At 38.9% G+C, this 16652-nt stretch overlaps 1 protein-coding gene across 1 annotated transcript in view; it reads right to left on the bottom strand.

Moving 5' to 3' along the window:
• Positions 1-16652, bottom strand: part of EFCAB3 (EF-hand calcium binding domain 3) — a 222160-nt gene that overhangs the window by 12653 nt on the left and 192855 nt on the right. The window contains exons 94-99 of the mRNA XM_032429885.1: positions 13609-13662; positions 8901-8991; positions 6010-6080; positions 2840-2983; positions 1452-1523; positions 249-369 (exon numbers count right to left, since the gene is read on the bottom strand). Of these exons, the coding sequence (XP_032285776.1) occupies positions 249-369; positions 1452-1523; positions 2840-2983; positions 6010-6080; positions 8901-8991; positions 13609-13662 (553 nt within the window). The remainder of the gene's footprint in view (positions 1-248; positions 370-1451; positions 1524-2839; positions 2984-6009; positions 6081-8900; positions 8992-13608; positions 13663-16652) is intronic.

The raw sequence follows: 16652 nt of genomic DNA, 5'->3' as shown, positions 1-16652 counted from the left end.
GCTTAGAGTAGAAGAGTCTGAACCTTCTTGGCTATCTTAGGCCCTTAGTGGGCCCTGAGATGGTCTGAGGTCAGTCTTGCAATTTCAGAGTTAGCACAGTTGGGATGAAGGAATAAGGTCCCATGTGGCATGTGAGCTTTGCCACAGACTCCTTCTCCTTTGTTTTGGAGCAGACCCTGTGGAGTAGGATGTAAATAGCCTCATAAGTGCTTCTAAGAAGGCCAATTTTACCCTTCTTTGCCACTTACCTTACTATTTCCATTATAGCCTTTCTGGGTAAAGCTGAAGTCTCTACAAGCTTTGACAGGATTTCAAACAACAGGATCCCTGGGTTGCCAGCTGAATCTAAACATTTCTCCTTTTCTGGAACTATGAAGGGGAAAAAAAATTCAAAATGCCTTCTGAAAAAAATATCTATCAAAGAAAGTAATAAGCCGACAGTCTTTTTAGTCTATTTACAATATTAATACTGAGCCAGGTACTAGAGAATTATAGAAAAACATTCAAAATCTGTTCTGTTTGGTAGAAAGGTCATTTTGATTATTGAACAGACACAATAATCATTAAAAAAATGCTTTTAATTCCATGACTTCTAAGTAAATATTGACTTGTAAGTTAATACATTTAACATAAACATGATTTATGTATTAAGGACTATTGTCTTGTTCTTCTGGGTAAAGGAATTGCTGATCAATGTATCTCAGGCTTGCAGGCAAACCCTCGTTACTACAGTAGTACTTGAAGCAGCAGCTTCTGTCTCTTCTAAGGACAGTTCACTGCCTATGAATGAATGTATTTTCAAAACTATACACAGTATTTGGAATTTGGCATGTATTTATCCCAGAAAACATGGCACAAATTGTGATTCGTTTTTCCAAGGCAGACTGTAAAACTCATAAACCATCAGAGGACTTAAATAACAGTATGTCAAGGACACCTCCACATCACTTACAACCTTGTGTGAGAACATGCTCTTTAGCCTCCAGCCAACTCTCCCATCCTCCCACCAAGGGCAGACTTCATCAGGGTGAGGAAGAAATCTTTTGGGAATAGTGAATTATTGATACCCCCCAGTTTGCATGAAAGAGAGCATTTGTCTTTTTCTAAAGAATTTTTCATTTGTAAAGGGAGTACCTTCCAAAGTAGCACATGCACTTGGTAAAGAATATTATAAGATGTGATGGAATTTTTCTACACTATTCCAAGTGTTCCTCACTGGAGACCAAAAAGCAGTGTCTCCTGCAGAAGGACTTGATGCATTTAAGTTAAAATTCTAAAATTGTATCAATTTGCTTAGCAAATATTGTTTCGGAGAAGTAGTACGACAGTAAATCTCATGCCAGAGTACACCTTCCTCACTTGTCTCCTGCTCGGAGGCCTAAATGAATAATGGTTACTATGCAGCGAATCACAGCCACCCAACAGCCATGTTCAGCAATATCTCTACTCACCCACAGCCTTAAGGAAGCGGTTCTTATCTGTTAGCACCTTTATAAAGTCTGAGAAATTCACCTTCCCATCTCCTGCAACAGAAATCTAAGGCTCAGAACAAGGATATAAGATGCATTTTAGTCATCAGATTACATACTAAATATAAAATGAAAACACCTTGGACTATTCAATACTTAAAATCAGACAGCATGGGGGGCGCCTGGGTGGCTCAGTTGTTAAATGTCTGTGGCTCAGGTCATGATCCCAAGGTCCTGGGATCGAGCCCCGCATTGGGCTCCCTGCTCAGCGGGAAGCCTGCTTCTCCCTCTCCCACTCTCCCTGCTTGTGTTCCCTCTCTTGCTGTGTCTCTGTCAAATAAATAAATAAAATCTTAAAAAAAAATCAGACAGCATGTTAAGGCTGGAGATGCGCTCAGGGAAGCACTGGTCTTCTTGAAGTGGTTTTGGCACCGTTACGCGAATCATCCACAGCCGCTAGAAGCAATGGTGGGGTATAAACATCAAACCAGGGGCTCCCAGTCCCTGCAGTCCTACCCACTCACTCCTTTCTGAGAGACTTGCCATTTTTGCAAGGAATCCATTTCTGCTTTCCCACTCCATACCCACCTCTGATATTTCTATTATTCTAACACCCCCAAATTGTACCCAGTCTCCTCTTATAGGATAGTGTTATTAGAGACATATGTGTGTGTTTTGATGCAAGAACAGGAAAACTGGGCAGTTAGTGGAAACAAGTGACACCTTAATTAACTGGTGACGCTGATTCATACGTGGAGCTTATGCTAATTGAATGGGGCACTGGCAGTTGGGTGGGGAGAGGTGAGAGGAGGTAATTTGCTAACTATATATTCCATACAACATATCAGCTTGGGCTATCTTCACTAGGTCAGTATATTCAAAGGAAATATTATCTAAAAGCTTTAAAAATATCAACAAAAATGCTGTGGCATTTAAAATTCAATATAGGTGGGCTCTAAGGATCAAAGGAAGATTTGTACTAATATGATTCAAATGGAAACAAAGGGCTTGGATTTTCTTGGTAATGTGTCATTTTTGAAATTGTCAATGCCTTTGTATCTGTTATTTCAAGGCACCCTCCAAAATGTATATCATGATAGGTAATCTGAATTTAATATTGAAATGTGATAGTCACTTTTAGTTTCCATACAGGATTTTTCAAAGAATAGTCCATTTTGTAGCATTAATTTGATTTTTTTGCATTAATTTGATTTTGTAACTTGTACACATACCTTACTGATATCCTTAAAGAGAAACACATATATGTACTTTTGATAATGAGGTATATTTGTTTATATAATCACTGAAAGAAAAATATATATTTATAAAAACCTTTTATGAGAAAAATAATTACAAGTCAAAGTACTCACGATCAATATCAGCACATCTTAATTCATTATAGACATCATGCTTGGTTAGATTCATTCCCAACTTAGCTAAAGTGCACATCATTCCATGTAAATCAATACAGCCAGTTTTATCCTTGTTAAAGAAGTTGTAGGCATCTTGAAAGGCTGAGGAAATGTAATTAAGTTAGTCAGGCAGTTATTCAAGAATAAGTACATATTCTAATGGAACTAGGACTGACTATATAGTTGATTGGACATCACGTTCTGAAAAAGTATTGAGAGAAAAATGGGTACTTAATAGACATTTCATATAAAGGACAATGTCCTTCCATGAGATTTGAATTGGAATAAACTAGTTTGTGGAAAACCAAATATGTTGGTAAAACGGCCTTTGAAAGCAGTCCATACCTTAATTTCTGGAATCTGTGAATGTATTATTTATACAACGAAAGGGACTTTGCAGATATAATTAAGATAAATTACTCTGGATTACTGAGTGGGCCCAATCTAATCACAGGGTCCCCTAGGCAGCTAGAAGCAAGAGAAATGTAGCAGAAGGGATCAGAGAGATTCAAAGCATGAGAAGGACTCTTGCTGGTTCAAAGACAGAAGGGGCAATGTGATGTGGGACACAGACCGCTGTCAGGGGCTGAGAGAGGCTCCTGGCTGACAGCCAGTAAGGAAGTGAGACTTAACCCTAGAACCACAAGGAACTAGGTTCCACCAAGAACCTGAATAAGCTTGGAAGAAGATTTTCCTTCAGAGCCTCTTTTTTTTTTTTTTTAAAGATTTTATTTATTTATCAGAGAGAGAGAGAGAGAGAAAGAGTGTGCACACAAGCATGGGGCAGGGGCAGGCAGAGGCAGAGGGAGAAGTAGGCTCCCCGCTGAGCAAGGAGCCCAATGCGGGACTCGATCCCAGGACCCTGGGATCATGACCTGAGCCAAAGACAGACACTTAACCGCCTGAGCCACCCAGGTGTCCCCCTTCAGCGGCTCTTGATTAGAAGCCAGGGTGGCCAACTCCTTCATTTTGACCTTGAAAGACCCGGAGAAGAGGAACTAGCCAAGCCCATCTGGACTTCTGGTTCACAGAACTGTGAGATAATAAATTTGTGTTGTTTTAAGCTGCTAAGTTTGTGGCAATTTGTTATGGCAGCAACAGAAACCTGATGCACCAAAATGGACCCAAATTATATGCATGTGAATGTTTTGAATAGACTCAAAGACATACTCAGGGTGTTAACTGGAGCTGAAATTAGACACGTATTTTCTAACATTAGTGAATGAAGAAATAAACCCAGAACAAAGTATATCTCAAATGGCACCAGAATAAAACTTATGTGAAGTCACATTCAAGTGTTAGCATCTGCACGTATGAGAGTCATTCATCCTATAGAGATATAATGGTACCTGCCTTATAATTGTGTGAGTGGGTAACATCTTTCTCCCTTGGTTGAAGGCAGGCTTCTCTAGGGCTGGAGTCATCTCTGACTTGTTTCTAATTTCTCCCAGTATTTCTAGCATGTTAGTAGGCATGCCTTCTATCTGCCAGGCGCCTAGGATACATTAGTGCCCTAAACAGAGATCTTTGCCCTTATATAAATGTAATGAATAGGTAAGTTGGATAGCATGTTAGAAGGTTAGAAGATGTAAGTGCTCTGGGAAAAAGAGAAAGTAATGCAGGTTGGGGGGGGATTCGGAGTTCCAGGGATTGAGGGATAGGTTGCTTGTATTAAATAGCTGAGATGTGAGCAAAGATTTGATGGGGGTGAGGGAGTGGATCTCTGGGAGAGGAGAGGACCAGACAGAGGGAAGAGCTAGAGCAAGGGTGCCAAGGGGAATGGGCCTGGCATATCCCGGGAACACCAAAGAAGCTAGTGTGGCTGGAGCAGAGTGAGCAACAGAAGAACAGGAGAGGTCAGAAACGTAATGTGTGTGTGTGCGCGTGGTAATGTTTTACAGTTTTAGATTTTATTTTATATTATTTATTATTTATTTTTTTAAAAGATTTTTATTTATTTATTTGAGAGACAGAGAGCGAGCACAGAGCACAAGTGGGGGAGGGGAGCAGAGGGAGAAGCAGACTCCACACTGAGCAGGCAGCTCGATGCGGGGCTTGATCCCAGGACCCCAAGATCATCACCTGAGCCGAAGGCAGCCACTTAACCGACTGAGCCACCTAGTCGGTTATTTTTTTTTTTTTTAAAGATTTTATTTATTTATTTGACAGAGACAGAGACAGCGAGAGCAGGAACACAAGCAGGGGGAGTGGGAGAGGGAGAAGCAGGCTTCCCGCTGAGCAGGGAGCCCGATGTGGGGCTCGATCCCAGGACTCTGGGATCATGACCTGAGCCGAAGGCAGACGCTTAACAACTTTGATTTCTGTTTTGTTTTCAATCGGTTCCAAACTTGGAGCCTTAGCCTTCCCAGAACGTTCTTTCTTTTTTTTTTGGACTTTTTATTGTTATGTTAATCACCATACATTACATCATTAGTTTTTGATGTAGTGTTCCATGATTCATTGTTTGTGCATAACACCCAGTGCTCCATGCAGAACGTGCCCTCTTTAATACCCATCACCAGGCTAACCCATCCTCCCACCCCCCTCCCCTCTAGAACCCTCAGTTTGTTTTTCAGAGTCCATCGAAGAGACTTTCTTTTATGCTCCCAAAACACTTTATACTTCCCCATCATAACTTGTATCATATTGTGATTTAAATGTTTCCGTCAAAAATGCATGGTTTAATGGTCTGACCTCCTTGAAGGACTTCCTATCAGGGCAGTGACCATGTCTGACTCGTTACTTGTTATGTTTCCCATGCTTAGTATACTGTGGGCTTTACATGAATATTTCCTGTTTGGACTAATAAACAATAGCCAGTATAGCTATTTATACTCTGCTCCGTTACTTGATTTCTATTTGACTTTGCATTTGTTTTCTGTATACTCACAAGTTCTTATTTGAATAAAGTTATTTGTCCAGGACTGTCCAAATTCTAGGAAGATGTCTGTTTGAAAGTAATCCCTCTTCCTTCCCACAAATTAGACATTGAATTAGAAATTTTGCTCTCAAAAAGCAGAGTACTACAGACAACTCTTGAAATTGCAGATCTCTCTTAGAGAAGAAAATGATCAGATTTATCAAGGGGCCTTAGTTGGTGCTTTCATTTGAGGGCTTATTGTCATTACCTTGCATTTGTGAAGCATTCAGCTTCTTTGCTTTGCTTTGGCAGGGGAGAGATCCTGGTAAATCTTTATCCCTGACAAAAGACATGAAAAGATTTAATACATATATGAAATCAGCAAATATTAGTTCCATTCATCAGTTTTTGCTGACTGGAACGACTGCAAGCATCACAATATATCCAGAGTCTCACCTCCTAAGGGACCTGTTACTGTCACTCACCAATAGTTACAGGATGGACAGTGAGAAAATGCTGGCCACTGAGGTCCACATCTGGCCTATACCTGCCCATCACCCTTACACCCTTAAAAAAATCTGATTTTCTCCATTTTACAAAAGAGGAAACTGAGGCTCAGAGGGATTAAATAACTTGTCCCAAATTGCACAGATAATAGGTGAAAGTCATGGGATTCAAATTCAGGTTTATCTGACTCCAATGCTCAAGGATATAAGCCCTACACTATTCTTATTGCTAGAAATAGAAGTTGTTTCAAATTTTTAAGTGGTATAAATAATCTTATGGTGAATATCCTTATATTGAAAGCTTTGTAACCATAGTTATCTTACGACTTTAACTGCCAAACTGTATTTTTACCAGCATAGTAGATAGAGGTAGATATAACTACATCTATACTTATATATCATCTATAGGTATATCAACTATATATCTATCAATATCTATCTATCTACCTATCATCTATCTATCTATCTATCTATCAAATCATCTGAGACAGAAAGCGCTTCTGGAAAGTCTGGAACCCTGGGTGACTTTTCATTTTCTCAGAAAAATAAAATCTGGAAAAAGAGAAAACATATTAATACTTTGGGGATATTTTATATAGATCTGCAGGAGGTTATTAGTTTAGGAATATAAAAAATATATTATGCAAAACTGGGTTTGCTTATAATATGGTCATTTAAAAGTAGACTTAAATAATCATGATTTTATAAGTTAATTTTATTTAAAATATATTTAGCTTTGAAACCAAACAAAGTTTTAATATGGAATCTCTTAGTTTTTGTTTTTACAAGAAGCAGTTAAAAAAGTGAAACGGGAAGAAATACTAAACACGCTAAATTTAAAAAGTTATGGTTTATGAATTTAGCATCCTCTATAGTATCTAGTAGGTTCAACTCATTTTCAAAGACGGACCTAATAAAAACAAAGGTGATAAGGTCTCAAAATGCACCCTTCCTTTTTTGACATGGAATTTTACCTAATTAGTCTTATTTTCTCTGCTTTTACTAACACCGATTTCTTCTTCTGGTGTTTCTGTTCTATCACCTATTTGAACTTCTGAAAACTCAAGTTGGCCCTCACGCAGATATGTTATTTTATATTTGTTGTATTTCTAAATATAAACGAATTTCTTTTGCATGACATAAAAGATGCAGTAGTTGGAGAAATAAGGAGTTCTCAAGAAGCGAGAGGAAAGTAGAAGGCCAGGCAGTATGAAGTCTTTACTAGCTACATTAAAAAAAGGATACTCTTGGCAGAATTTCAAATCTTATCTTGGCTCACACATGAGAAACAGTCTTTTTAAATTATAACGTTTCAAAGGTTTGAAGTACCTTAGCTTTGGAATGAGCTCAGTCTGGCCTCTCATCTCATGTAGGAATTCCCTCCATGTGTGGTATTGTTAAGTCTTTGCTTGACTACTTTCAAGCATGTCACTTGTTCCAGAGACAGCTTGTAATGCAGGGTAAGGGAACCATGAGATCAAGGGATTTGGCAGCTGTAAGGCTGTCTTACCCACATGCTTCTAAAAAAGGTCAGTAATCTATTCTTGTAGCAGCAGTATAGTCAAGGGCACTAGGGGAAATACTCTCAAAGTGGCACAGAAAATGGATGGTTTGAGAGAGAAGAGAGGCTTTTCTTCTTACACTCTGATAAAATATAGATCAGGCTCTTACTTGCAGTCATTAGTGGCTGAGGTTTATTGGAATTTGTAATTACCAGACTGAGAAAAAAAGCTATTGTTAATGTCACAGGCAAATCTCCCTTCCCAATTTTAGCTCAAGGTTAGTCACGACTAATTTACCCAGATTTCATTTCACTGGCCATATTTGAGCTATAGACTATATTGACTTGCTTAGGGGATTAGGTCTTCTTTCTGATCCTCTAACATTATTCTCCTTTAAACTGGCACTCAAAATATCTTAATGTATTACTGACAACTTCTTAAGCCCTCTAGAGTATTCTGACCCCCCACACAAAAATTCCCTCTCATTTGGGGGAACAGGAAAGAGGACTTTTTGTTTCTCCAATCTAAAAGGATATATATTTTTTTCTTTTCATAAAAAACCTTTCTCTTCAATTCATATATTTGGTTTTATAACCAAATTTATCACAAGGTACTTGAAGAGCCTTCTAACTTGTTTCCTCACAACCTTTATGGTTATTTATAATATTTATCACCTTAATAATTCTTCACCTTAATCTATTCGGGGCGCCTGGGTGGCTCAGTTGGTTGGGTGTTCAACTCTTGATTTCGGCTCAGGTCATGATCTCAGGGTCATGAGATCAAGCTCTGAGTCGGGCTCTGTGCTTGGAGCAGAGTTGGCTTGAAATTCTCTCTTTCCTCTCCCTCTGCCCCTCCCCCTGCTCATGCATGCACGTGCTCTCTCTCTCTCTAAATAAGTAAAAGATTTTATTTATTTGTTAGAGAGAGAGAGAGAGTGAGCACAAGCAGGGGGAGCGGCAGGCAGAGGGAGAAGCAGGCTCCCTGCTGAACAAGGAGCTCAACGTGGGACTCAATGCCAGGACCTTGGGATCATGACCTGAGCTGAAGGCAGATACTTAATTGACTGAGCCACCTAAATAAGTAAATAAGTAAAATCTTAAAAAAAATAATTCTTTACCTTAATCTATCACCCGAATATATTCATTACTTACCTCTTGCCATGGGAGCTGGGTACTTTTGTTAGAGGATTTAGCTTAAATTTTGATTTAATGTCAGAAACTGCCATGGGGCCAATAACTCTGTCTGGAATTCAGAAGATACAAATAGGATCAAATCACAGATTAATTCCTCTATTTTCTTTTGCAACTTTCCTAGCTCAAGACCCAGATTTTGAAGTCCAGGGCCTTGAGGAATGGTAATATGTGCAAATTCAAGTTAGAGGTATGTGCAAAGTTGGAAGGCCATGTGGAAGGATCTCTTCACTGTCCCAAGATCTCTAAGCAAAATGTCTTATCCTTGTCTCCCCCCCAATGGTATCATTCTAATCATATATAAAAATAAGTAATACCATGTGACATAGATAAAGCATCCTGGAAATATGTGCAAAAAGTTATTTAAATAACTTTAAATAAAGACAAAATTTATTTTTTAAATCAGAACATTTCATATTATAATTGACAGAGAATAAAATGTTACAGCATTTCTAAAATATTTACCTAATTGTTTATATCTTGGATACCTGCCTGGTAATAAATATTTTCTAGGATTTCCTTCTGGGAGGTCCATCCCTGCCCTGTCAGTTCTTATGAACCCACTGTATGGGAACCCAAATGTAGGAGCAGAGGTGGGATACAATGCTCTTTCACCACCCTAGACCCTCCTGAATGGACTTTTAACCACTAGAGCCTCCCTGGTCCTGCCTTTCCACTTCAGCAGTTTGGGTATCAGGGCCTATGGACCAGGAGCTGGGTTGGTAGGGCTTCCCCCTTCTATTGGTGGTTTTACCTCTCCCATTGCAATTTTCAAAGTGTAGACTGTATTAAAGAATACTGGGTTGCTGATTTAGGAATGATAGACAAATACTATGAAACCACAAAGAAAGTCTTTGAATGTGTAATTACAGTTTGGTCCATTTTCCTAAGTCTTCACCTCAGAGCCTGGAAAGCCAGTTGTTTCTAAACAACTCAATTACACGTGTTCAAAATCTGGAAACCTACCACAGAGCTGGGAACTCCGGAGAGGCTCAATAATTTAGGCACTTGAAAGGGGCTGTGAAATCATCCTCATGGTGCAAAATAATCATTACTTTAAAAAAACTACCTTCAATCTCTCATAGAGATGAGAGATTAAAAAAAAAAAAAGGACTCAGCATAGATTCCTACAAAATCCAGATATTTGCCTACTTTTAAGCCATGCTACCTACCACTTCTGGGCTTCAATCAGATCAAGAATCCAATAAAGGGTTTGTTCCATCATACAACTGTGACCTCATTCACTTCTCAGGCTCAGGCCCAGGTGAGAATGACCTACAAGCTCCTTCCAGGTTTAGAGCAACCATGTTTTCAATGTGGTCTGTTTAGCATCCTTGGGGATGTGTGGGTGTCAATTACAGAGTGAGAACATTTTGACACTGTGGAGATTTCAGGGAAGGGGAAGTTTTTTGGTTTTTTGGGTTTTTTTGTTTTAATTCTGTATTACTATAGTTTCATGTTAAACATTAGTCAGTTGGAAGTTGTTCAAATGAAAAATTTTACCTAAATGCCTTGATTGAATGGTGATTAAGTACCATTTCATTAATTGCTTAAGCCCAGGAAGGACAAAAGTATCCCAAACTCTCATAGGTTTGTAGACTATAGTATTATTGGAAAGAGTGATTTAAAAAGAACAATTACAAAAAGATTATGATTGTTTTAATTAGAAACCTTAATATTCAAGATCTCACATGTCTCATGGCATTGTAAATCATCTAGGACAGGAGTTAGGCATGTCTTTAGTCTTCATCATGGCCAAGCACAGATACCTTTGGCACCCAATGTTTAGCTTGAGCCCCCCAAATTATTTCAGGCCTCGCTTAGTAGCTGCAGTTCTAGAGGCTTTCTATTCCTGCTCTCAGAGTTTGTTTATTGTGGGCATAATTTGACATTTCCCTAGTCTTTCTGAACTTGGTACATTGCCTCCTATTCTGCTTTGGGATACAAAGGGAAAGAAAGGGATGGTTTAATTTACAAATTAATTAAACAAGTATTTAATAAGGGCCTACTATGTTAGGGCCTACCAAGATTAAAATGGGAATAATGGCAGTTCCTATTGGATGGGATTGTTGAGAAATATATTAATATTATTATTTTAATTATTATTATTTCAAATTGTGGTAAAAAAAGAAAATTTATGATCTTAACCATTTTAAGCATACAGTTTAGTATTTTTTTTAAAAGATTTTATTTATTTATTTGACAGAGGGAGACACAGCGAGAGAGGGAACACAAACAGGGGGAGTGGGAGAGGGAGAAGCAGGCTTCCTGCTGAGCAGGGAGCCCGATGTGGGGCTCGATCCCAGGATCCTGGGATCATGACCCAAGCCCAAGGCAGATGCTTAACGACTTAGCCACCCAGGTGCCCCGGTTTAGTATTTTTTTTAAGTTTTTTTTTTTATTGTTATTTATTTGTCAGAGAGAGAGAGAGATCACAAGCAGGGGGAGCGGCAGGCAGAGTGAGAAGGAGGCTCCCTGCTGAGCAGGGAGACTGATGTGGGGCCGATCCTAGGACCCTGGGATCATGACCTGAGCAGAATGCAGATGCTTAACGGACTGAGCCACCCATCTAATCCAATCCATTCATTCCGTAAATATTTTTTAGTGCCTATTTTGTTCTAGGCCCTGGGATACATCAGGGAATACATCTAGCCAGAAATATTGTTGATTCCATCTTCAAAATATATATGTAATCAAATTACTTTCCACCATCTCCACCTCTACCTGTTGTTCTGGTCTAACTGGTCTCCCTGCTTCTGCTCTTGCCTTATCCACTACCTGCCAATCTATCCTACACATAGAAGCCAGGATAATCCTTTCAAAACTTAAGTCAGATCATGTCATGTCTCTGTTCAAATCGTCCGGTATTTTCCTGTCACTCAGGGTAAAAATCCAACCTTTATTTATTTATTTATTTTTGTGAGCAGCAAAGCAAAGTTTATCGAGTGATAGTAAAATCCAACCTTTATAATAGCCTTCAAGGCTTATATGATCTGTTCCTGGCTGCACCTGCATCACCTCCTTATTGGGACATCATATTGTACAACCCTGGAATTGCGCATTGCATAGACTATGTGACTGAATGTGATGGTCCTGTCACCTAGTTCTATGACCTTATCTCTTCCTACATTGCCCTTGTTCACTCTGTTCTAGCCAGAATGGTCAATTAGCTTTTTCTCAAATACTGCAAGCATGCTCTTGTATAAAGGCATTTACACTTGCTCTGCCCTCTGCATGGAGTGCTCTTGCCTCAGATTATTTATGGCTCACTCCCTTACCTCTTTATCTTTTTGCTTAAGTGTCCTTTATCAGCAAGGCCTTTCTTGATTACCTTCCCTCACTTGCAGAATTCCCTACACCCCCTTTTCCTTGCTTTATTTATTTATTCACTTTTTATATTTACATTTTAGGTAGTTAACACACTGTGCAATATTGGTTTCCGGAGTAGAATTCAGTGATTCATCACTTACATACAATACCCAGTGCTCCTTATAACAAGTGCCCTCCTTCATACCCATCACCCATCTAGCCCATCCCCTAACCTCTTCCCCCCGTCAACCCTCAGGTTGTTCTCTACTGTCAAGAGTCTCAGGGCGCTTGGGTGGCTCAGTCTACTGAGCAACACTCTCTTGGTTTCAGCTCGGGTCATGGTCTCGGGGGTGTTAAATCGAGCCCATGTCAGGCTCTGTGCTCAGCACAGAGTCTGCTTGAGATTCTTTCCCCTCCCTCTCCCATCCCCTTTGTTCCTCCCCCTGCTTGCACTCTCTCTCGAAATAAATAAATAAAATCTTTTAAAAAAAGTCTTTTATGGCTTGTTTCCCTCTCTCCTTTTTTCCCCCCCTTCCCATATGTTCATCTGTTTTCTGTTTTCTTTCTTAAATTTCACATATGGGTGAAATCGTATGGTATTTGTCTTTCTCTGACTGACTTATTTCACTTAGCATAATACACTCTAGCTCCATCCACGTTGTTACAAATGGCAAGATTTCATTTTTTTGATGGCTGAGTAATATTCCATTGTATATATATACCACATCTTCTTTATCCATTCATCAGTTGATAGACATTTGGGCTCTCTCCAGAATTTGGCTATTGGTGATAATGCGCTATAAACATTGGGGTGCATGTACCCCTTCAAATCACTATGTTTGTATCCTTTGGATAAATACCTAGTAGGGCAATTGCTGGATCATAGGGTAGTTCTAATTTTAACTTTTGAGGAACCTCCATACTGTTCTCCAGAGTGGCTGCACCAGTTTGCATTCCCAGCAGCAATGCAAGAGGGTTCCCCTTTTTCCACATCCTTGCCAACACCATTCTGACAGGTGTAAGGTGGTATCTCATTGTGGTTTTGATTTGTATTTCCCTGATGATGAGTGATGTTGAGCATCTTTTCATGTGTCTGTTAGCCATCTGGATGTCTTCTTTGGAAAAGTACCTTTGCTTTATTTTAATCTCTGTAATCTCTGTCATACTATTATCTTATTCTTTTTGTTGCATATATCTCTTCACTAGAGTGTAAGTGCCATGAGGGTAAGGATTTTTGTCCTAAACATGTCGAATAAGGCTTGGCACATGGTAGACACTAACCGACTGTTTAAATGAATGCATACATGCATCCATTCATCCCTTCAGCAGATACCCTACTATCTGCTAGGAACAGACTCACCTTTAGTATCATGTCCAGTTTTCATCCACTTATGTAGTGGCACCATCCCTTTTGCTTAAAGAGAAGATTAAGAGTCAAAATTATATACATTTACGAAGTTTTGAAAAGTAGAACAGGAGCAAATTATAATTTTCTTTTATTTTTTCCTCCAATGAGTGGGAAAGTGAAGAGAAAATGTCAGTTATATGTGACATACCTCTTTTTTTTTTTTTTTAGAGTTTTTATTTAAATTCCAGCTAGGTAACATTCACTGTAATATTAGTTTCAGGTGTACAATATAGTGATTCAACACTTGCATACAACACTGGCGCTCATCACGATAAGTGCATTCTTTCATCCCCAGTTAGTGATATACCTCTTAATTCATGTTGCCTCTTTTGGTGCCTTAATGTGTCAAGCTCCAAAAAATTGTTTTTGAAACAAAAAATAGAGTCAACATTGAAGGCAAGACTATTCACTTATCATCTTTTAGGATGAAAAGAAGTGAAGTGACTTTGAAAACTTGTTGACTGTCAACAAGGAGGACAACCTGCTATCCATTTCATTTTCATTAGTGCTTTGGTTATGAACTGTTGACGAGTTATATGCCTTTTAGTGGTACAGATATTTCTTTCTAGTGAATTCTCCTGTGAAGTGTGTACATACAATATTCATTATAATATTGACTAAAAATCTCTCCGCCTTGCCCTACTCTACCCTGTGGCCAGAACAACAACAATGAAACAAGTACTTTAATAGTACTGATTCAATTCTTTTCTTCCTCTCAAAATGTTGGGTAGTTTGGTTTTCTATGCACAAGGAGATTAACTCAGGAGAAAAGTGCTGGGTATAATAGTTCAATTCCCTAAGTTTGGTTTAGTTTGACCAGATAAAGCCAATAATGCTATTTTGATATCAAGAAAGGTCAGTTGCAGGTTATGGAAACACGGAAAAGTTCTGGTGGTACCTTTAGGCTGTGAAGGCTGTGCAGGGTAATACGTCATGCAGAGGGCAGTACACATAAAGTAGGTGTATTTTCCTTATGCAAAGGGAGAGATTAATACTAACATAAAACACATGATTTGTATGATTAAGAAGCACCTATCAAACACCTTTATTCCCTCCCTTCCCTCTCATTCTTCTCTTCTTCTCTACTGCTTGGTTCTTCTCCCTGCCTAGACATTAGTTTGCTAGAGGCATCCTATGCCATTCTAGGATGCTGCATGTGGCACCACTCTGGTTGGGAATGGGACTTGGAAGATTTCTGTTTCTGACAAGAGGCAGACTTTATTTTTACACAGTAGGCTTTTTTCTAGATGTATTTAGAGTTTCTTTATAGCCCTAATAAGTATGGTTTTAGAAATTCTCATACAGAACCCTACAACCTACAACATTGCAGGCCAGAGTGGAATTTTGAATGTTCACCATCAAATGACATGAAATATTAGCAGGGCTTGAAGTTGTTCATATAAAGTGTCATTTTCATGTTATTATGCTTAGGTAACTGAAATTTACTTTTATTCCTTAGAAAAATAGAAATGGTGAAATGGGGATTGGAGAAAAAAAGATAAGTATAAAAAATGCCATTGTCTAAAAAATGAGTATGTCTAGTCATCAAAAGTTGAGAGTGAAAACTTAAATCATAGGTAGGATGTGTTTGAATGTACAAAAAAAGTCAATACAGTATATAGTATTCAGAAATAAAATCTGTTCCCTTAATACCTGTATCTATAAAGAAAACTTAGTAAGTGGACACTGAGTAGTATTTGATGAATTTGAGGAGTAGACACTGCTGTTAGAAGTTTCTAAAATTATGAAACATACTTTTCAATGTCTACATTTTCTTTAGTGTACTGTGGACTTCACAGAATAACATATATTTTGGTGGCAGCAAGTGGAATGGGCTTACACAGTGCAGAAAGCAAGTGGGAGAGCAGGGTAGGCATGGGAACAGTATACGTTTGACAGAGACTGGAAAGAAAAGAGAAAAAGGCAACACTACTAGGAAAACAAGTGGCAGCAGGAGTGAGAGAAAAATAATCTATTAATAGAGACAGGAAGAAGAGAAGAAAAACCTGGAAAAAGAAGAAGGACGGAAAAGTAAGCAGACGGGACTGGGAGGCCGTGCTCTCTCGGCTTTGTAGAAGGGTTTTAACCATCGACTCTGATTTGGGTGGCTCACTTACACGCCCTGGGGTTTTACATAGTGTTACATAACTCTTTCTTCTGAGTGGCCCAGATTGGGAGGGTTGTTACGAGAACAACCTCGATACAGCTGCTTGGGTTAGTGAATCTTCCATTATCTGAAAGCAGGAGACTAGAACCTCTATTAGTCAATCGACAAGCATTTATTGGGCACATACTATCTACTCAAAAACAGGCTTGCTGAGAGCAGGAACTTTGCTTGTCCCTTTTTCATTGCTGAACTTTCTTTTTCACAGTGCTTGGGTACTCAATAAGTGTTTATTGATGAACACTGATCTTATACATGATCACAGAGGATTGCTTCAATATCCCTAAATTCAGCATCACGATTTTAAATGCTGGAGTTAAAAGCTACCAAGCAGACATTTTTGAAAGTTTTCTGGCACCAGTGACAGAAGCAGCAATATATGGGATAGAATGGGACCTATTCAAAGAAATCTTTTTTCTTTTGCAAATAATAAAATATAACAAGACTCATTTGGAAATGTTAAGTGTGGGTGCCCAGAATTTAAATTTATCTTCTCTTATTAAGATTCATTTTGTAGATACTTACATAAAGCACCTTAACTTATTCTTAAATTCTTTTTGAAACACAATCAGGCTTTCAGAGACACATCAATTAAAAAAAAAATCATTCTTGTTGAAAAATGCTGGTGCGGGGCGCCTGGGTGGCTCAGTCGTTAAGCGTCTGCCTTCGGCTCAGGTCATGATCCCAGGGTCCTGGGATCGAGCCCCACGTCTGGCTCCCTGCTCTGCGGGAAGCCTGCTTCTCCCTCTCCCACTCCCCCTGCTTGTGTTCCCTCTCTCGCTGTGTCTCTCTGTCAAATAAATAAATAAAATCTTTAAAAAAAAAAAAAAAA

Source organism: Phoca vitulina, unplaced genomic scaffold (assembly GCF_004348235.1).
Source record: "Phoca vitulina isolate PV1807 unplaced genomic scaffold, GSC_HSeal_1.0 scaffold41, whole genome shotgun sequence".
Classification (NCBI taxonomy): Eukaryota; Metazoa; Chordata; class Mammalia; order Carnivora; family Phocidae; genus Phoca; species Phoca vitulina.
Note: the sequence above shows the minus strand (reverse complement) of the source record. Positions and strands in the feature narration are given on the sequence as shown.